Here is a 22,695-nt window from a genome sequence, read left to right as displayed (position 1 = left end):
AATACGAGCGATTTCTCAGAAGAAACTTCTACCCCTCACAGCTGTTTTATTATTATTATTATTATTATTATTATTATTATTATTATTATTATTATTATTATTATTATTATTATTAATTTGGAGGTGAGTTTACTGACCGGTTTTAGATTGGTTGAGTTTTGTCTTAGATTCCTTAATTTTCAAAAAATGTTAGACAATACGTTTAAGAATGGATCTTCGCAACACGCAGCGTCGCGAATTGCGAGCGCTTACAGTAGAAACAAACCTCTACTCAGCAGATGCCCCCTGTTGCGCCGGTATATGGCTTGTCTTACCATATTTGGACTGAACATGTGTTTTCTAGTTACATGTGTCTTACACGAAGTAGGCATTTCAAATGGTGTCTTGTTGTGCGATCCGCCTCGCTTCTCTTGACAAAAACGTTCAGCTATCGAGTACGACTCATATTATATTCGCCATATGCACCTAGGCAGAAGGAAAATCAACAATTATCGGACGAGGTTGAGCAAAATATTGTGATTTGTCAGTGGCGAGCAGATCAATAATTTGTCGAGGCCGAAAGCTGAGGAAAATAATTGATCTGCGAGACACTGACAAATCACGATATCTTGCAACAACTGAATTCTATAATTGTTTTATCAACCGATCACCATGTTGTTTTTTTTCATATTTAAATCACTGATAGTTCCATAAAGTGATCTACAATTTTTCACTCAAGAGCGTGGTTATGATTACGCATGAGTAGAATTTTGTTTGTAGCAAAGCACGTTTAGACGGGACTAGACCTTTATTTGTAGGCATTTATTTGCACGTCACGTGGTGGGGACTCGGTCAGTGAAAAGGAAGAAAACTTGCATCGAATGGTAACAACGTGCATTGTAACACATTAGATATTTGCTCCCCAGAATAACATAGGACATACGTTGGTATGTTAACTGCGTTGGCTTTGCCAAGCAATTAAGGTGGCCAAACACAGTTTTCAAGTGCCTATGCCTAATTCACCATTACTTTTAAACTATTTATGCTTTGGCGCCCGTTTTTTGCAAGAGTCAAGGTTAACCACAAAAGGGTTTATTCTCGCATTTTGGCTAAGGTGTGTGCTGTTTCCATGGCAACGGAGCTGGTTAAAAACAAGGCTTAAAAAATGGTTTTTGCTTATTCAAAAAAAATCCAGTCGTTAGATTTTTTTCATCATTTGCCCACTACGAATTGACATTAAATTCCTTCTGTCAACACTGTTATAATACTAGTAATAGTTATCACTAAATCTGCCCCTGCCTTCTTTTATTTCTGCTGATTGAAAACAATAATATTGAACATTTTTGTATGAACTAAAAAATTTATTTTTTGTAAACTATAGCACTCATACTGTTGCAGTACCTTAGGCGTCTCACCATAAATATGATCCAAACAATCAACTAAGTTAACTAAACCAACACATTCTGTTTAACTCATTCTATCACATGATATTCTTTACATAATACTCTCACGAAGCATTTACAGCAGAGCAGTTTACCGTATCTCTCATGGAAACAAATATTTCTTTTACAAAAATTTCACTCAGTAGAACTTTATAGGAAAAAAAAGGTTAGAAATCTATAGCGAAACAAAAAAATTAAGCCAAACTACTCTGCTGTTCCAATTTGATGCTGATACAAACCATTTGTCTTGATATACGAGCAAAGACAGCAAACGTATCTCGAAAGCAGAACGGAAGTCGATTTTTTTCCGAGACGTAAACAGAAGTATCGCCTTACAGTCACCATATATGCAAATTAGAGTCAAGCTTTTTGACCTCAACGAAAACGCTGCAAAACAATTGCCTTTACATTTGGATCCCTACAAAGTCACCCAACCGTCACATGAGCTCTACGCTACTTAGGATTACTCAATACAAATAAGCGATCCGAGTAAACGAGATACCAAAGGTAAAACTGGCGATCGGAACGGGATTTAACACTGGCCTCGAATTTCTAGTATACTTCAGAATTTCTTACGATACCTTCTGAGTTGCTTTTCTCCCAAAATCCATCTTCAGGATCTTTGAAATCGTTTTCAATTCGTCCCAGATGAGAATTTCGGCCATTTCGAAGCGAATTCATTTGATCGCGCTAAAATCGTCATGCAGGCCATATTGCTGCATATTGTAATTGGAGAGCACTTTTTGACCTTGAAATGCTGCTCGAAGATGGCGAAATGCGAACTCGTGGTTGGGAGACCTTGAAATGCTGCTCGAAGATGGCGAAACGCGAACTCGTGGTTACAAGAACCTTGAAACGATGCTAGAAGATGGCGAAACGCTAACTCGTGGCTGCAAGAACCTGGAAATCAAGCATTTCATGTACCCGACACCACTCAAGCCGTTTTGTGAGCCCGCGTTCCTTGCCCTACATTACCCGAGACCACCGTGCGCGCCTAGTTTCATCAAATCGAGAACGCTTTGCATACTACCAACACATTCCTTACATACTACCAACACATTTCTTACTTTTTTGAAATTCCTTGTATGTATACACGCGGGGAATCCTAGGGGAATCCTAGGGTGCCTCCTCGCCTCTGGGCCACAACCCTAGGGGGGCAAAAATTTTGACATAGACGATTTTCGTAATTCGCCGTAAATCGTTTTCACTGCATGTTCTGTATTATTAAAAATTCCCTATGTCAAAATTCAGATTTTTTGTGATAGATCATGCACGTGGTCTCTGAACTATTTTTTTTTCGGCAAGTTTCTGCAAAAGCAATCGGTCTCGATTTTTGAGCAACTGCGCATGCGCTGCATTTAACTGGGTTCTTTCGATAACAAAGAAAAAGCTGAGAATTGCTGGGTTCTTTGCATCGTTAGCTTTTTTAACATATATTTGTAATAAAAGACTAAAGCCATCAATACACTACATTCAATAATAGAGAAAAATAGCACAGATAGTCCTGGTGTTGAGTAAATAAAATGATCTCTCTATCGACGGCATCACCGGGAGCCCTCACATCCGTTTAGAATATGAATACAAGATTAAACTCCCTTTCTCGTGCGTGTTTTGTGTGTTATGGCGACCATTTTGAATTTTTTAATCCGCGCGCGGTCTGCTAGTTCGAGGTCTGGAACCGAAATTACGGAAATCGCTCGGAGCCTGCTCGGAGCTCTAAGAAAATGACTTTATTATACTCGGTGAGCGATTGGATCCCCCGAGAATTTGCGAATTTTCCCGCCAGTCCCAGACCTCCGTAATTTCGGTTCCAGACTTCGCACTAGCAGACCGCGTATTAAAAATTCAAAATGACCGCCACAAAACGTTTATCGTATGCGGTCCCTTGCAGTTTCTGGTTTCTCATTTATGTATTTTCGGACCGTAGGTCTTTTCAGATCCGATACACTGCGTTTTTAAAGCATGGTACTGGCCATGCGGTTGAATGTTTAAATGTTTAGGGTGGCCTTGTCCAGCCACATTTGTTCTTTTGCTTTTCGAGACACCAATTTTGACACTATGTCTCCTTGCGCCCCGAAACAAGTGATGTGGCAACGCGTGTTTCGGGGCGCAAGTGAGTTCAAAGTACGGAACTTGATATATTGAACGGGTCATTTTGCATATCTTCGCTACACAGTGCTGACGAGCCCCAAGAAGGGCGAAACAGCTGTCCACTGTTGCGATCCTACTTTATCGGCTCTTGTCATGTTGGTGTCTCGAAACGTTTTTCACGTAGTATCAGCCTTGCAGTCTATTGTTTGTCTACAAAACAAAAAACACGCGCGATAAAGGTAGGTTAATCTTTTATTCATATTCTAAACGGATGTGAGGGCTCCCTGTGCGGCATGTTTGTTGTTGCAATCCTTGTGCGCGCGCTGGATGGCATCAGCAAAAGCGCGCGCGAAAACTATGTTCGGCCACCTTAAAACAGAAGAGGACTACTACTGCTGTTATTTTAATCAACCGAACAGCCCCGCTGAAGGAAGCCTTGTTGTCTTTTTGCGCCATTTTGCTTTCTTCTTTCGATAAGGACTGGCATCTTAGTCTGCAGCTGTGTCGCGCCTCGTGAAACTCTCTCCAGTGTCTGTTCCAGTGAAGACCTTTGTCAAAACAGAACCCTTGCAATCTGCAGTTATGGCTCCATTGCTAGGGAACTTTTCTTCTTCGGATGTTATTGCCTGGAGGTTTTAAATGACAAATTTAGTGGGTCTAAGAGGAATATCAATTTCTGGGTCGAGAGGGAAATAGGGTTTTAAAATCATACATCTTGAACTGAAATAGGGTTATAAACCCAGGAATTACGTAAAATGTAATAGAAGTGACAAACCTGGAAACACACTGCGAAAAGCGAAAGCCAAATGATCCGTTTGTGCAGCATTTTATGGAAACGCTTCGACGGTTCAAACGCTGAGAGAATAAAATAAATATATCCTATTAGATGTTTTGGTGTGTAGTATCGCTGTTTATTATATAGACACGAGTGTTTTACTGGAAAATACACCACTCATAAAATTCATACGAAACTACATCCGGGACTCGAGTGGCGTATTTTCCATTTCCTCACTAGTAAAGGTATCGATAATTTCACTGATATCAAGTTTGTCTCTTAAATTGTACTTAAATTCGTTGGTGTAACAGGGAAACATCTTCGGGTCTTCCTCGAAAGTCTTCGGCAATCTTCGGCAATCTTGGGACATGTTCGGTAAATGTTCGGCAATTGCAACGTTCGTGTGACCTTCGGATAAGTTTTGGAGAATCTTCAGAAATCTTCGGAAAGTGGTCGGAAATCTTCGGAAAATCGTTAAAAACGCCGTCATCAGTACGTCTATGTAATAAAAAGAACATTACTCGTTAGCTCGAAGATATGAATTTTATGTTCTGATGGCAAGAACAATATCTCACGAGTGAGCGCACCGAACGAGTGAGATATTGTTCTTGCCACTCGAACATAAAATTCATATCTTCTCGCCACCGTGTAATATCCTCTATATATTTTTACGAGTTGTGCCGTATTTTGAAGGGCCCTTAGGGCGAGTCAAACTACAAACAACTAATAAAAATATAAAGCGATACTACACACCAAAACATCTAATAAGAAATTTATTATCCAACTGCTGTAGTCAATATATTTATCAGTGAAAGACGGAGAGTGTGACAGTTTTGTGTGTGCTCGCCGACCTGTCCGGCATACAGGTTTTCTACTGTACAAATAAGTGTACAACATCGCTGTATATTTGTACTGTTATTTGGACGGTATTCGCTGCAGTTGGATAATAACTCATGTTAATACTTGACGTGGCATACGAAATCAGTTGAATATTCTGCACTCAGATTCAAATTCATCTACGAACCACGTACATAATCAAGAGAGTTATTATACATATCATTTTGATATCCAGCAAATAATTAAGGTACATTTACCTTAAAAAAATTCTTAGCACTTTCGCAAATCATGCTCGTCATATTTTCCCTTGGGTTCGGGTGAATCCCGAGTCTAAACTCGCTTCGCCACTTTAAATTGAGAAAAGACTGGCCTATCTGATGGTGGTTTGCCGGCGGGCAGTTAAATGCTGGGGGGGGGGGGGGTGGTAGCCCTGCAATGGACTAGTATCCCATCCAGAGGGGAGTAGAAATACTCGTAGTCGCTTCATACTACAGAAACCAGGATAAGCTCCGGCCTGATGGGCCACTTGGCTCGTATGCAGATCTTTTTTACCTTACCTAGTTGTCAAAAGCAAGTTCCGACCCTTTTAAACCGAAAACTGGAAAAATACTTCGCTCCTGTTGGAACTTGACATTAGAAATCTGGAGTTCAGTCATGATGAAATAATAATTGTGTCGCGGCTTTGTGATCTGAGTGCAAAGTCCAAGGTGGGACGATTTGATTTGTTGTTGTTTCTTTTATCTCCTAAAATTAAAGAGAATTCAAGAAAAGGTTGCTGTAGTCGTTATTTAGTAGACAAGCCTGTGGTTAAGTGGTTCGCACAAAGATGTACGTATAGAAATTACGTGCAAAGTGAGGTTTAACTTCGCAAGTTTATTACCTACCATAACACTTGCTGGTTACAAGGCATAGCGGTCAACCTATAGCATACAATTCGCGACAGTCCCTTTCACGCTCGCTGAATAAGAGATGTAGAAATGTTCCGCGCCCAAAAGTTGAACGTTTAAGTAAAGCCCCGAAATAATTGCCAATACTCAAAAGCGAAACCCAAAATTTAAACTAGCAAATCCTATACCTACCTAAAACTTAGGACAAAGAACTATGCAATTGTAAGGGAAGAGGGTGTGAACAAAGTAACCAAAAGTTGCCAGTCTTTGAGTGGGATAAAGGCACACGATTAAGGAGAAACAAAAAGGTGCAGAAGAAACTCACCCAAGGGATGGCAGCCTGAACGTCAGTAACCCGATTAGGGCATTAGACACCATTGCAGGTTGTCGTGGGAGGAGGAGAAACGATGCGACAGACGTGCATAATAACATAAGTCCAAGGTAATAGTACAAGTTACAAGAACATAGGTGTAAGAACCAAACGCAAAACAAGGAGAACATATTACTGAATAGTACAAACCAAGAAAACAAGCGTGTAGCAATTACACCGAGCCAAAGGAATAGTGCTGCAAGAGCTCGGAATGCGCGAGGCAAAGCAACGTTGACAAAAACATCACTAAATTGTACAAAACATAATAAAGCGTGCAAATAAAAGGAGCTGAGGGAATAGCACTGCACAAACCCGATGATTGTGAGGCAAAGCACGCATTCAAGAACAATACTTAATATAACAAAGCCTGCAAACTAAGGGGAACCGAGGGAAAATGCACTGCACAAACCCGATGTTTGTCAGGCAAAGCACGCATGCAAAAACATCCCTGAATATAACAAAGCCTGCATACCTCTAGGGAGTCGAGGGAAAAAGCACTGCACAAACCCGGCGTTTGTGAGACAAAGCACGCATAAAATAATAAACAGTTCTGCGACTTAACGGTAAATTAACAGCGTGAAAATACTTAAAGGGCGTACGGGAAGGGAAACCAAAACCAGGCAACGAAATATGGGACAATAAGTGCACAAAACAAGCTCGTAAAAAAAACTAAAAGCAACAAACAACAAGAAAAAGTTCTGTTGTATCAGTAAGAGTGCCAGATTTGGGTTTCCATAAACTGGACCTACTGTACGCGTTTAGTTCAATTGAAGGAATCAGGAACTGTGCAAACAGCATGGACGAGAACTTGATCATCCGGCATAGGATACAACACGTGAGGTTACGAAGCGAAGGATTCTTACGCGAACTGGGCTGAAATGAGATGCAGAGCTCTTATTTAAACTCGCCTAATGTAAGGGACCGTTGCGAATAGTTAAATAATTAACTTAGAAAGCTTCTTGAACACGAAATTTAAGAAATGTTGGTTTCTTTTTCGTTTTAATTGATCAAGCGCTACGATTACATGTAACAGAAACCTTCAAAGGTTTCAATATTTTGAGTAAGCAGTATTTGCCTGCGGCTTAAAAGCGGCAATGCTTCTGACTCGACAGATCAACGTGCTCTCTAACAAAATGAGAAACCCTGTCGCACTAAAACGTTGTAAAACGTCAGTTCATTAGAGGGTCTTACATCTGATGAAACTAAAACTTCAGAAGGATTGGTAACTTTTAGTTTTGGAAAATGATGATGCCCAATTGCTACACTGATTCATGCTACATTTCACGTGCAAATCAGAAATCCTCTCTGTCCTGGGGCCCGTTTCTCGAAAGGCCCGGTATCTTTTCGGGCCCGAGAAGCCATTTTTAGTTAATCGGTATTCAAAGAGAGAGGGGTGCATATCACTGAAACTTCTTGTATGAAGAGAACCTCTGTTCGTATTAAGAATATGCGCATAAAGCAGCTCTGAAGTCATAAGGCCTAGGTTTGAGATTTTGCTACGGCTTTTTGGGTGCGAAAACTTTTCGGAACCTTCGAGGAACGGGTCCCGGGCCTCTTTTACGCTTTTATATGAAGGATTTTATCCACGCTTCAAATCGAAGACACAGAAGGAAACATAAATCGATTAGCTTCGCAATACTTTTTTTTTCCCTTAATTTCTGTCTCATTAATTTTATCCCAGAATACTCAACTTGTATGCAACAACTGAAATCGGGGAGGAGAAGGGACAGGTGTGCTGGTACATCCGTCTCCTCTGCCTTCCAGAAACAAAACGAAACAAAATCGAGACATCGTTGCTACAATGAACATCTCTTCTGACATCACGGGCAGTTCTGAGACCATTATCCATCGTGCGGCGGATCCTACAGCTCGATCACATCCGCGTAGCTCATAAACCATGATTTAAGTTTCAAGAATTACTGGATAACGTTAACGACAGGGACGAGCCCAACGACAGACAGGGAAGTTTACAAGACAATCGAGCTTCCTTCAGCGACGAGACTGTTAGAAACCGTAACACAAGACTGAATGAACATGCATGAGCCATGATAATGATGTCAATAATTACATTGCTGAATATCATCAACTTGCAAAACCACAGAATAGACCATTTTACAGTTGTCTGCTCAGTGACCTGGCCTTTGGATGGCAGCGAGGCTGGAGTTGACCTTGTTTTGATAAAGACCTCACTACTTTTGTCATGTAAATGCACCTTGTTAACATCAGAACAACTTGTTTTACACAACAAAAGCAGTGAGGTCTGTATCAAAACAAGGTCAACTCCTGCCTCGCCGCCATCCAAAGGCCAGGTCACTGAGCAGACAACTGTAAAATGGTCTATTGACTGCGACTCTGCAAACTCCACAGTACAAACTATTTTCAACAACTGACTCTCGAAGGCTAATGCACTAAATTAAAATAAAGCCTCTCAACAGATGTCAGCAACTACCGGCCTTTAAAAGCGACTTATTCACGACATGAAACAAAACCGACGGACGGATTTTCAAACAGACCGACTGATTGAAACTCACTAGAACTGACCAATCACTGCTGACAAACCTTACACGCGTCTCAGAGCCAATTACATGACGGCTAAACTGACATACATAAATACATACATAAACTTCATTAACGTGTCGAAAAAAAATATTTAGCCGAGAGGAAACACCCCTCTACTAACTGTGGACACTTAATATAATTAAAAACCTACCAACTATATTGTCTAATAAATTATTAAAACGCCTACCTACTATTAACTAATGAGATAAATTATTAAAAACTTAGCCAAGAAGAAAAAGAAGAGAAAAAAAATCATTCTGTTATGAATTACAAAAAATGGAATTTGGACAATTTTCATCCTCTACCAACACACTTAAAGCACATTGGTCAATCTGACCAATCAGATTGACTCTAAAGATGATTTTCGTCAAGGCTGTCAACTGAACATTTGTCACCAAAGGCGGTTTTTTTTATAAATATACCCTCGCCCGAGCACAACCACATTAGACGAACATCTGCTTCCGGGTTAATATAAACAAATTGCAGGGAAACTTCCCATTCATGTCAAAGGTCACAGCCTCTCAGTAAGATCAATATTCCTGTGGACAATTTCGACAGGCCATAAAGTAAAGTTTTCAGTCTTCCTAATCCAAGCTTAAATCCAGGCTCCAAAGAGAATATTTAGTTTGTGAGGCATCGCTGATATGTTCTCTTGTACATTCACATTATTTAAGATCTCACTTTCTCTGTAGCTGCTATGCGTGACTCAAATCATATTTTTTATCAAAATAAATTTAAGGAGCCCTTAGGAAAACCCAAATAAATAAACGGACGGTCAGTGTTGATCACGTAAGATATACTTAACGGCCTTAAGAACTAAAATTAATTAGCTCTTAATTAAAGAGCTGAAATTGGCGCTTTCAAAACTCTTCCGTTGTCAGTTTCCTGTTTCTTCACGTCAGCTGCTAGAAATTGATTAGGCTGGTTACTGAACATTCGACACGATAAACGACGCATTGAACGAAAGTTGCTGTTTTGAGCAACATTTATTAACTTGAAAAAACAAAACAATAAATATCTTATTACTGCAATCACCAACCAGTTTGGGTGAAGTATTAAATTTGCAATTATTTACTTGGAACTGATCAAACTACTACCTGATTAATTTGTCCAGTTTCTCCAAACTTCATGAGGCGCTTGGATATTTGGTCCTCAGGGCTGGCGGATGTGTAAATATATATACATTTAATTTGAAAAAAAACCTGGATGTGAACTTGGCAAACAAGACTAAATACATCCTTCTGTGAAGCATACATTGGCCAGGCATTCAATCTAAAAATAACTCTTATCATATTCATAAAGGAAGGGAGGAAACTACGAGACGTAAAATTGAAAATGCCAATCTCCAGATGACAGATTACCTATTTGAACTTCGACTGATGTTTGCGAAAATAAATCTTCATGGCACGAATGGTTTGGTGATTAGCCTCTTAAATCGGATAAAAGTGATTTTTGAAAATCAATTGCTACCCAGATATTCAATTATACGGTGCAGTTCTAAATTACGTGACTAAATACAGGGGACATTTATAGCACGATGCAATTTGTGACAGAAAAATAGCCTTTCGATTTAATAAATATTTACATAAAAAGGAGACTTTCCTTTAAAAATATCAGTAGACGCCATTTCGCCGCAATGGACTTATCTCCGATGATGTACAGTGCCCTTAAGTCTGCAAACAAAGCTGATATCTGATTATTTCACGCGTGGTTGATAATTCATCGTCTTTTGGATACGCTTTTAGTACAGTGTCAAGGTTTGTCATCCTCACGTCATTGTTATTCCATTTTTAATTCTAAATCCAAGGTAACTAACAACGTCTTTCATCAGCGAACTGTACAAGATTTTCTTACTTTTTGTTTCAATGAAAAAAAAGAAGCAAGGGTCATCTACGGTTTTGGTTATTAGAAGTATTCTATACCTTAATCTTTGAATCTTGAACTAAACCAATGTTTTGATTATTTGCAGAGTGCGAATACGGCATTTGTTTTGAAAGTGTTGTGAGAACTTAACAGTTCATTTCGAAAGAAATTCTCACGTAATTGACCGTATAAGCGACAAGACACTAATTTTATTTTAAAATGCACTGAGCTTTGTTGAACTTTGCTGGTCTCGGTTTGGAGGGTGCACTGCGACTTCTTGCATTTATGACGTTGACAATGCTACAAAAACAGAGCAGTTGATACAGTTCATATAAAAATGGATATCTTTGATACAACAGAAAGCCTGAAAGTATCTGGCTACAATGTTTATGGGAAGCCATCTTAACATTTGATGTTACGGTACAGTGTGAGAAATATTAATGCAGAGTAGAAATCGCTTTTGAAATCACTAGCTTGATAACCACATGATATCACTACACAAGAACATTTTTCTCTTGTACAAGAAAACTGGCAATAAAGCGATGTGTCATATAGCTCCCTACTGAGCTGGTCAAAAGTTGAAATGAGGGCTGCAAGCCGACGTTAAGAACTTCCAGTGACTTTGACTCAGTGGCTTGTAGTTGTCATCGTGTGACAGAAGGTTCGTTATCTCCACTCACAGGCGCTAGATAATGTGTCTAAAAGCTTTTAAAACCTTTTACGTTATTTCCTCACCATATGAAAAAGAAAAACAGGATTAAATACGCTGCGACAATTGTATTTTTATTTTTCAAATGTAAATTTGAGTGATATTTTAAAAGCACCACACATGGAAGTGTAGAGTTAGTGTTTTGCCCATGTATAAAGTGCAACGGATTTTAATATCGATAATGACAGAACATGCGTAACATGGTTCGCAGATTTCTTCGGTATAACAGCTACATGATTAAACGTAGGCTGCAAAACCATTTTACGATTTTTAAGTTCTGCAATGTGAAAAACTGAAAATTCTTTAAAAAAAAATAAACTGACGAAAATGACAAATGCATGAGCCAGAAAAGGCAATGCTAGAAAATTGGTTGAAAAGATGTCTCAGTTTTAAGAAACATGCGTCATGCTACAAGCACTTTAACAAAACTTTATCTCCCATTATCTGCAACAAAGAAGTCAAAACAGAAAAAAATGCATCAGGCGGGAATGAAGACTTGAATACCTGACTAAAAATGAGTCCACAATAACATCAATTAACAAAGTATTCCACATTGTCCAACTGACGACAATACAACGAGCTATCAAAGAAATATTAAGACAGTTTTTTCCAGTTTCTTGTATGTCTTTCGTCATCCACTTTGGAAGATCAGTGGTGTTTTACATGCAGCTCGACGAAAACATAGTTCAGGTTCTTTTTGCTTACATATTCTTCCGTTCTATGAGTCCTTAAAATCGTTAGCGCTTTCAAGATCAAAGTTTGTATTAAGTGATTTGATTTTAAAAGGAGAAAGGTGCTTTTTAAAAGCGATTTTAATAAAACATAACAAGTTAATGATGCACGTTCCCATTAGCGAAAGAATTAAGGCCCACATTGGCAAAAAGCAATCATAAGACATAAACCCGCGCTAAGCGAGCACGGCTTATTTCAGGCACAGGCGTTTCAGAGCAATCTGAACCAACTGTTCACCGCTTCCTGGAGATATATGCAGCAAGGTGAGTTTCTGGATGACTTGCACATTTTTTTCAAGGTATCTGACTATATATTTTTTTATCCTCAAGTTCACGTTAAACAAAGTCACTTTTATAAACCTGATTTTGAGAGAATTCTACAAATTTGCCACTTTCATTTACCTGAATTCAGAATTTCAGAATAGATCTCTTTGTCAGTACTGCAGAGTACTAAAGTTAAGTCCATATCAGTGCCTTGTTTCACTCTGAAAATCACCAATAATTACGAATTAAGTTCGTAAATGCATTTTTCCAAATACCCATGCAACTTGATGACAGAGACGCAATCAAACGCAGCTATTAATAAAAACTCTTGCTTGTTCGATCAACACAACCAGCATTTAATTTCATTTGTTTTTCCTGAACGGATGAGTTGATTTCACATGCCAAATATCCCTATTAAAAGATATTCTTGAAAGACTGAGAGTCTTTTTAAATTCACTGTCGGAAATAAATAAGTTTAAAAAAATTAAAAATATATTTCAACAGCACAAAATATTTTCTGCATTGCGACGAAATGTCCTGATTTTCTAGGAATTCAATTCAAATAAAATGAATATTTCATACTCACTCTTGGAAATTACCAACATTAAGCAAATATTAAAAAGGTGATGGAATTACTGCACTAATACTAATACTAATACTACTCATTATACGTCTATTTATTTTAGTTTAGTTTCATTGGCCGAGAGCTGGAAATAATACTCTGTCCATAAAACAATAATTATATACAGTGGGTGCATTCTGTGATTTACCTTAAACAAAACACATGTTGTACTGAACTCTGAGCATAAAGAAGAAATCGGTCGGCGAGCCTTTAAAGAATTCGCTTTGATCTTGTTTTAATGTCACAGCTGGATGTGAGATTTACTGAAAGTATTCATTTTTCATTTCGTAAACGACACGATACAGACACGCTATAGAATTTTCGGATTCTTTTATTTACAAAATATGATCTGTTGACCAATGATAAGCCCTGTCTTATCTTCGTGTGTCCTGGTTTTGGTTGTGCAAAAGATGGATGATTTTTCGGGCAAGTTGAAGAAGCTTTTGACAGCTTTTAAGGCCCGACATTCGATAATGCTCATACATGACTAAATTATCATTAGCGACACATCTGGCCTGGCAGTTGAAATCTTAGTACTTATAGTTATTAGTAGTTGTAGTAATTTTACAGTATTGAACCAAGTCAATCATGAATCGTGGTTGCCATTTCTACAGATTGATGTCGTTTCATTTCATTGTTCCAAAAATGCCTTTTTGAGGGGATGATAATTAATTGAAAAATTCCCCTTATTACTTACCCGATTCGATTAACATTATCTGCTATTTTTCATAGGCCCCGTCCACATTATGCCGAAGAAATTTGAAAACGTTGTTTTCACTCTGAAAAAGCATCAAATGTTTTACCACCACACTACGCCGGAGAAATTTCAAAACGCAACAATCATCGGTTATGCTTATGGAAACTTCTAGCAGGGAAATCACGTGATTGTCGCGATGTCATCATTTTCCGTCCACGCTAAAACGCAAAGCCGACGTTTTAAAATTCCTCCGGTTTGAAGAGTGTTGTCGAAAAGCTCAGTCCGTTTTGGTGACGGATTAGTGTGGACGGTAGGCCTAACCGTAGAACTAAAGCTGCGTTTTCAAATTCGTTCGGCGTAGGGTGGACGGGACTAAAGTCGAATCTGGCTTTCAATAAACTTCAATGACAGATGCATGCAAGTTTAGCACACCGCGTCTTTTTCCTAAGCAATACACGAGAGATTGTCATTCATTAAAAAGTATATTTAGCTCTTATTAACCGAGCTAGAGGTCTGTATGGGAGAATCTTGACCGAGGTCGTGAGTACAGACCGAACGCAGTGAGGTCTGTACACACGACCGAGGTCAAGATTCTCCCACACAGATCGACTTAGCTCGGTTAATAAGATCTTTATTATATGACAAAGAAGAAAACTATAATTCTTTTAATGTAACTGGTTTGCTGACATTTTGCTTGCGAACGGCGATGACCTTAACTTAAACCTGCCGAAATTTGCTCGTCCTCTTTATTTTTATTTTTTTTTTTTTTTGTCATCAGGCTTTTTGACACTACCAAAAATAATTGAGAAGAAAATAAAAGAAAATGGTGAACATTTTTGTATTTTAGTCTGCTACTTTTTCAACGCAAAATGAAACCGGTCTAGATGCCGATCTAGATGGGAAAATCTAGACCGCGGTCAATATCGATTTTAGCCAATCAAATTCGTGAATTTGGTAGTTCCCAGTCCTTGTGAGACACAGCCATATAATAATAAGTGTTACAAGACTATTACAGTGTGCCAGGCACATATTACAAAGTATGGCAATTATTACACCGAATGACACAAGCGACTTTTGTTAAGTACTTCCTCATATTTCCTTCACGCATGTGTTATAAAAGTTACACAATCTTAACCAAAACGTGCCTAACTATATGAAGATCACCTTTTAATTTGGGATATTTGGTTGTGCGAAGAATTCCTCAGATGAATCCAGATAATTTCCGTATTCCGGTCCTGCCCAAATAACTCCAACGGATCGATGATAGTAAACGGTTGGGCAACTCGATATCCTTATAATGTAAACGCCGACAAACCTGACCGCCCTAAATAATAAAAGGCACATTTAAATCCGATATTCACTGGTGCACTGAAACATAGAGCACTTTTTATTCGGCAAACAATTCCATTTTAGTGAAGAGTAGAAATTTCTGGTTGAAAAGTAAGTCATAAACTACAAGAAAATCTTCAGGGCTAATCTCACGAGATTATTTGGATATTTTGAGAAGAGAAATCTGGCGGGTTGATTTCAGTTACTGATCCTCTTCACTTAGTACCGTAATCAACACGGTATAATCAATATATGAGACGAGATGTTGTTGGTTAGAAAAGGAACAGCAATTTTCTAAACTAGCTTGAATTTGCCGGCGGTTATTTAAATTGTGCAGTCGCCCTGAATGAAGCCAACAAATATTTTTCACCGAATGTTGCTAAAAAAAACCTTCAAATTATACGGTTGGCGCCCGACCCCATAAATTGTTTCATTTTTTATCACCCTCCCCCTCGTTAAAGTGAGTCGGTTGATCAAAAGAAATGTTTTTTATTAATATTTTTATTATTATTATTATTATTATTATTATTATTATTATTTAAAAAATAAAGGATTTTATTCAGGGTTAAAACTAAAATTAAATCATGACAAAAAACACCCTGATGGGGAGTTTAAAGAGGCGGTCCCTATGTCAAAAAAACCTCCCTACAATAAAATATGTATTAAAAAGCTAACGCTAAAGTTTTATTACAGATACTAAAAAAAAATAAATTTGTATCATAAAATACATAAAGAAGATTTGCAGGTACAACATTTGCAGGTAACTCGTTCCACCCGAAGCGTTTTACCGAATAAAAACAAGCGCGCCTTGATTATATCTTTCCCGCTTTGCATCCGAACCACTACTGATCACTCGCTGATGATCATTTGAGAAATGTTTATGAAACTTGTTATCTTAGGAACACTTGAATAATTGTAGAAGGTAGTGAGTCAAAAATAGTTCTTTCACGCTTAAAAAAAAAGCTGAGTCGGACGGTCAATGGAAAACAAAATATATTAAAATGCCAGGATGGCATATGTTTGCAGTTTCAAAGAACTTAATTATGGTTTCGTAATTTTCCTCTAACTTTTTAATACAAGTGGAAACCTTTTTCGGTAACCAGCTGAGGCCCACTGGAGATGTAAAATGTGTAATGTAAACAACAGTGCGTGGGTGAGATAAGGTTTTGAGATGTTATTAGTACTTTTTTGATTTGCCAATAACTGGCATTTGTCGGAAAACCATTTCAGATTTCATACACAAGACAGATCATTAATTATTATGGAAACAAACAGACAAAGATATATTTATTTTTCAATTAAGTGTAGGAAGTGATTCGATTTTTCCTCCAGCTATTATCATAAACTTTAAAAATTGATTTTATGAAATCGAGTACGAGCGAGAGAAAACGATTGTCTTGTATTGTAAGAAAATCGATGTCAATCGATTGCCTTTGGGTTCAATACCTGTGCGATCTCCGGATGAAAAAAGTCTTGAAATGCTCGTCATTTGCGATAGAACTTTCGATCAACATTATGAACTCAGTTGCTATAATCCGAAAATTGCTTTTAGATATCATTTCAGTAACATTGAAATCACTGATAAACTTTTGTACAAAATAAGCTGATACTACGATGTAGACAACTTGACGACTTAATTTCCGGACTGGGTTTCGATATTTTCTTTGAAGCATTTGACATGATGTATTGAAGTTTCATCTTCATATTTACACCGCTCACGGAAGTAATCTAAGGCTCTCAAATATTGATAGAAGTGCTAGGCATCTTCATTAGTAGTTTAATTATAAATTTACAGTCGATCACGTTTGTTTCGGTTTAAGACACAAACCTTTCATAGTAAACAGCCTCGTAACTGGATGTTCAGCTATCGTTTCTCACTCTCGAGAAAACTCGTACAAGCCTTGGAAATCACTCTGATAAAGGTATGTTAATACTTTTGTGTAGAGTATCCTCTTTTCCTTTGCGTAAAATGACCGAAAAAAAAAACTGAACACAGTCTCGCAACCGACAAATTAGAACTCTTAGCCCACACACATCATATCTTAATCTCTCAAGGAAAGCTGGAACAGAACTGAAAACCTTGTCTGTCTACATCCGACAATCTGTTCTTTAAAAAGTGTTTGAAAAGTCACTCAGATTATTTTGAGAATAACTGCGCAACTGAAAATGCTTAGTAAAAGTATAGTTTGAAGTAGCCAGTGTAAAGCCATAAACTTCAGATTCAGAATTTTATTTCCATATTAACGCTGAACTGAAAAAAAAAGTAGAATCAGCGTCAATCTGGCGTTCTTTAAATAAATTAACTCTCTCTTACATATGCCAAGAAATATTTTATCTCATTCAATTACACACTATTTCGATCGTGCATTTGTTGAAGTAATACCTCTGAACGCTGATTTGGTGGAACTTCAAGAACATCTCTTTGTTCTTTTACGCCCAATGTATCGATGTTGTTGAGAGAGAAATGTAAGATTGATATAAGATATCAATGATTTTTCTTTTTCTGCAAACAACACCACCAATTGAGCCCGAATACACGAAATTTATTTGAATACAAAGTCCGTACACGCACATGTGGCTATTTAAGGAAGGATGAATCAGGAAAAAAAAGGATGAAAGTTGAGTAATGTATTTTTCCTGCTTAAGGCTTTACCTTAAATTACACAGTTCCTGTCAGTTGTTTCAGTTTTACTCGAGATAATAGTAAAATCCGAGAGATTTCTTCTCGCTTCTACGTTTTGGAATAAGAAAGCTTAATACAAAATGAGAAATTTGATATTTCGTTTGATTATAGCATCACTAAATTATTTGCAAATTGAAGAATTTCACCAAAAATATGCTGTAGTCATCTTTCAGACTTAGAAAACCTGATCATCTTGAAATTTCAGCCCTTCAGAGAATTCATTTAAATTAGAAAAACCCGATTTGCGCGCATAGAGATGATTTAATGCTTTCAAGTTTCCGTTACATCAATTAAATGTTGCTAAGAGACGGCATCACTGTGACAAAGCTGCTGATAAATTTAATTTTTCTACTACAGCTGTCGCCTTTTTCTTGAGCCCCGTCCACACTACGCGGAGAAATTTGAAAACGCAGCTTTATTTCTACGGTTAGGCCTACCGTCCTCACTAATCCGTCATGAAAACGGAGCTTTTCGACAACGCTCTTCAAACCGGAGGAATTTGAAAACGTCGGCTTTGCGTTTTATTGTGGACGGAAAACATTTTGAAAACGAAGCTTTTCGAAAACGATGACGTCACGATAATCATGTGATTTCCTCGCCCGAGTTTTCCTCAAACACAATCCAAAATGACCGCTGATTGTCGCGTTATTAAACTCCTCTGTCGTAGTGTGAACCGAAAACATTTGATGCGTTTTCAGAGTGAAAACACCGTTTTCAAATTCTACGGTGGGGTGTGGACGGTTACTCTTCAGTGACTGCAAAAGAGTTGTAATACTGTTCCAATACCAAAACAAAATGTGGTAACAGTTTTTTGAAAGGGCATTATTTGGGTGTTATTTCCCCGCTGAAAGGTGCTGATAAAATTAACCAAATCTACAGCCAAAAGTTTATCGTTTCAATTGCAAGCTAATGCCTATATTGCAACGTGTGTAATAGTTGACGTCGATAAACTATGTCTGCTTTGTTATTGCGGCTTAGACTTAATCTGTCCGTATCAGAAAAATTCTTCTCTCTCTATCCGTAGAGATTCAGTGTCACGGAAATGTAACTTAAATTTACACGTGACGCGGATTTTTATAGGGTAAGGTCATTTGCCGTATCAAATTCAAATGTCGAACGAAATTGTCGCTTTTTAGCTGTACTGACTTGCACGTGTAGGTCAGTGGAGCGATGTAAAATGCGTATGCGAATTTATTTACTTGCAACGTTCGGCATGGATTAGTATTATTATCTATTTAACCTCAAATACAAAGAAGTATCGATATAATCGCCTTTTTTAATTAAAAGGACTCCGTGTGGATACTGGTGTGCTCTTCATTTCTCCTTTCGGTCTCAAAACAGATAAACAAAAAAATCATTTGCCTATCATAGAAAAGTAAGAGGACTTTAGAGATTAAAGGCTGTATCTTTTTATATGATCCTGTTAGTTGCGCAGAACATTTACAAGGATTTAGCCTTAAAGATAGAAACAGCCCGGGTTCATATTTCCGACAAGTTTACTATCGTGAAAATTTAAACTGAGCTTCGGATTGAGGTATGAATTATGTCTTACGCTACTATAATGAACAAAAACCTATATGCAAAGAACTGGTGTGAAATTTAACCGCTAGTGTTGCATCCAATTTTCCGCACGCAACGCCGAGGATATTCCCTCAGGGAAATCATGTTACTGTTTATTGGAAACTGCGACTTTTAAAACAATGACGGTCTTTGATTTCTCTATGATTTCTACCCATCGTGTTTTTATTATAGTTTAGATCAAATAGACACAAAATTCCTTGCTTTTTAGAAAGGACTTGCTATGAAGTTGCTTTGTTTGAATAGAGAGGAAACACCACCCAAGACGTGACGAATTTCAGTTAAAGAGAAAAAATTATGACAAAAAAATCCAAAATTTTCCCACAATTTTGAATTCTTGAAACCCCATCGCAAAATCAAATTTGACGAGCTGTAATTCAATTCCATACTTATAATCTCTTATTTCTTCTCCAAATTAAAATTCTTCTTCTCCTTTGCTCTTAAGAATCTTTTATCCAATTTATTTTGGTGGTACTGATTTGACAAAATATATGGAAATAAGAAAAGGACTGATAATCAGCTGGGACACTTTCCCTCTAAAACAGCTTTTTAATTATCCAGTGCAATATTCTATGTGTAAGGCAAAAATTAGCGAAAGTAATAAGCGACGTTTCAACATCGTTGGATGTCATTTTCAAGTGAATATGTAGGTTAGTTCTTGTTTTATAAATAGATCTACAATTATGCGCATAAGGTGGCAAATACGTTAAGTAAAAAGAAAGCAAGAAAAAAGTGGCTATTTTATTTAGAATCTATGTTATTTGAAGTTTGCAAAAAGTTGTATCTTGACATGCTATACGAATACCTTTTCTACTATTTTTGTGTTTCTAGAGCAAGAATTTGAGTACGTCTAGCTGTTTGAAGTCTTAGCACAGCTTCAAGTTTGACTGCGAGATGGGTCTGGGAGCGAGCCACTGTCGAGGTGTCTGGGCGCCAAGAGAAGTGTCACTCACCACTCTGTCCATAGCTGCAGTTTTCTGCTTTGTTACGGTTCCCGGTAATCTGCTAATTATCCTGTCTGTTCTGATGGATCCCAACAAGAATCTCCGACGCACTCCTTACATTCTACTCATTTTAAACCTGGCCATCACGGATCTGATCGTGGGTGTCATGGTGGAACCCCTGTCAATGTACACCCACTGGAATGAGGCGCATGGCCTGTCAATCAACTACTCGTGGCTGTCGCAGTTTGTGTATTTCATGTGTTGTACCGCCTCGCTTCTCAGCCTGTGCATTCTCACAATTGACCGGTACCTGGCGATTACCTCACCCATGTGGTACCGTGCTAACATGACAAACACACGCGTCCTACAAGCCTCCATCTTCATCTGGGTGTTGTCAATTTCTTGCAGCGGCGCACTGTTTGCCACTGGCTTCGTCACATACGCCTTTATCTTCGCCACTTTGACGCTAATCTGCGCGATTTTCATTTTGGCCTTCACGTACGTCCGCATATTTTTGGTTGTGAAACGGAAAGTCAAGGAGCTAAACAACTTGCATCAAGGCGATGCTGAACGGAAGAAAGCCCAAGAAAGAAACATGGTGTGGGAAAGAAAGCTGACCAAAACCCATCTGACGATGCTGCTCGCCTTCCTGGTGTGCTATGGCCCTGCGTGTATCATGATTTATCTCATGAATACGTGCAGCATTTGCAGCTGTGAAGTCATTCATTGGTTAAGAGACATGCACTTTGTGTTAGTCACACTGAACTCGTTGATCAATCCATTGGTCTACGCTCTAAGGCTTCCTGGATTTAGAAAGGCCATCCGTTTTTTCCTGCGTCCTTTTCTTTGCTGTGGAAGGGGAGTGGTGGCACCGGATCACAGTCTGGAAACATCTCAGCGCGGTGAAACAGACGTCACTCAATCTACCAATGTGCATGTTAGCTACCATCCTGAAAGAGAGCGATCATCTGTCCGATGAGGAGAATGCAGCCTGGCGTTGTTATTGGAACGCTGGTCGACGTCATGGTTTTTCCCTCTATAAACTGTCTCTAACTGGCTTTTTTCTCGGTAGTCTCCAATTCAACTCCAAAGCCACGCCATGTAAATAGCCACTGGCCAACCTACTGTATGTTATTTGGAAATCTTAGCTATGCTCTATTTGATTGTAATGTTGTTTCTTTCTTTCTTTTTATTTTATTTTTTACTGATTTCAAATAAGATCAGACTGCATACGCACGTTTTGACGATCGTGATTCTAAAGTTCCCCAATGCTACATGCAATGTTTCATAAATTACATACAAGGGTACATAAATAACATACAAGTGTAAATTACAACTAAATTATCAGGACGGTGTAATGTTAGGTAACGGATCAAAGGACAAACCTCGAACTTTCTTGATATGAGAAATATAATTAACTTTTAACGCTTTAAAAGCACTCTAAATAGCCTAAAACATCGTTTTAGAGCGTTTGAGAGAAAATAGTCGTTGGGTGGCCTTGGTAGAGCTCAATAATGATGTGGAAAAGTTGAGGCCAAGAATGAGGCAAATCAGATGTAAATAACTTGTAAACAATAAACTCAATTTGAATTGCCAAATATTGCCATTATTATGCTGCTGAGCGACAGACCTTGATGTTTAGTGTAATCAGTTTTGCAGTGCTGGCGGCCCTCCATTTCTTGTGAATAAGTAATATACTAGTTAAGAATTAAAAGCTAAGTGTAACAATTCTTGGCTGAAGTAAAACAAAAGATGGAAAGGCTTTCTTCTTCTTCAATATTTCCCATTTTCCCCAAATCTCTCTCAATTCTTCAAGCTTTAGAAGGTCTTGTATGCAATATCAAGCATACCAGTACAACACCTTAGACCTTTATTGTAAGATACAAGGGTAATTTCGAGACTCAATGGGAAAAAAATATCACAGAAACAGTAACTTAATGCTCCTAGTGTTGTCGTTATTATTAGCCGTAACTTCGGCTTCGGTACTCCAGTACCCGGGGAGTACTTCCATATAAAAAGGACAGGGGGGTGCTCATCGGAAATTTTAAAAAGAAGCCCTAAGGGTTACCAAGATCCTGTTTTATGGGCGTGGCTTGAAATGTTTTTCATCCCTGAGAGATATCAATTCTAAAACAACACATTATCTCATGTTATATTTTTTCGGGGCTCAACACCCTAAAAGGTACCTAAAAAGGTATGGGAGGTGCCCCCCCCCCCCCCCCCGAGTTCCACTATAGCACAGGTATTCTTGGTCATGGGACGCAAGATAACGCAGGTTTAGGCAGGTCTGCAAATAGAGCAATAGAGTGAGAAAGTCTTGTGCTAGCACGGTATT

At 38.2% G+C, this 22,695-nt stretch overlaps 1 protein-coding gene and 1 long non-coding RNA gene across 2 annotated transcripts; one reads left to right on the top strand and one right to left on the bottom strand.

Moving 5' to 3' along the window:
• Nucleotides 1-116: 116 nt before the first annotated feature.
• Nucleotides 117-2,584, bottom strand: LOC149106785 (uncharacterized). Its single transcript, XR_016209947.1, has 2 exons — nt 2,003-2,584; nt 117-465 (listed from the first exon to the last, which is right to left on the bottom strand). It is a non-coding gene; the product is annotated as an uncharacterized LOC149106785 (long non-coding RNA).
• Nucleotides 2,585-20,208: 17,624 nt separating this feature from the next.
• Nucleotides 20,209-21,958, top strand: LOC110061457 (trace amine-associated receptor 9-like). The gene has a single exon (XM_020768293.2). It carries the CDS (start codon nt 20,311-20,313, stop codon nt 21,337-21,339), a length of 1,029 nt encoding a protein of 342 aa, XP_020623952.2. The 5' UTR covers nt 20,209-20,310; the 3' UTR covers nt 21,340-21,958.
• The last annotated feature ends 737 nt before the right edge of the window (nt 21,959-22,695 follow it).

The sequence above is a fragment of the Orbicella faveolata genome, unplaced genomic scaffold (genome assembly GCF_042242905.1).
Source record: "Orbicella faveolata isolate gen_17 unplaced genomic scaffold, um_ofav_v1 contig_3, whole genome shotgun sequence".
NCBI classification, from domain to species: Eukaryota; Metazoa; Cnidaria; class Anthozoa; order Scleractinia; family Merulinidae; genus Orbicella; species Orbicella faveolata.
This window is presented reverse-complemented; position numbering and strand designations above follow the sequence as displayed.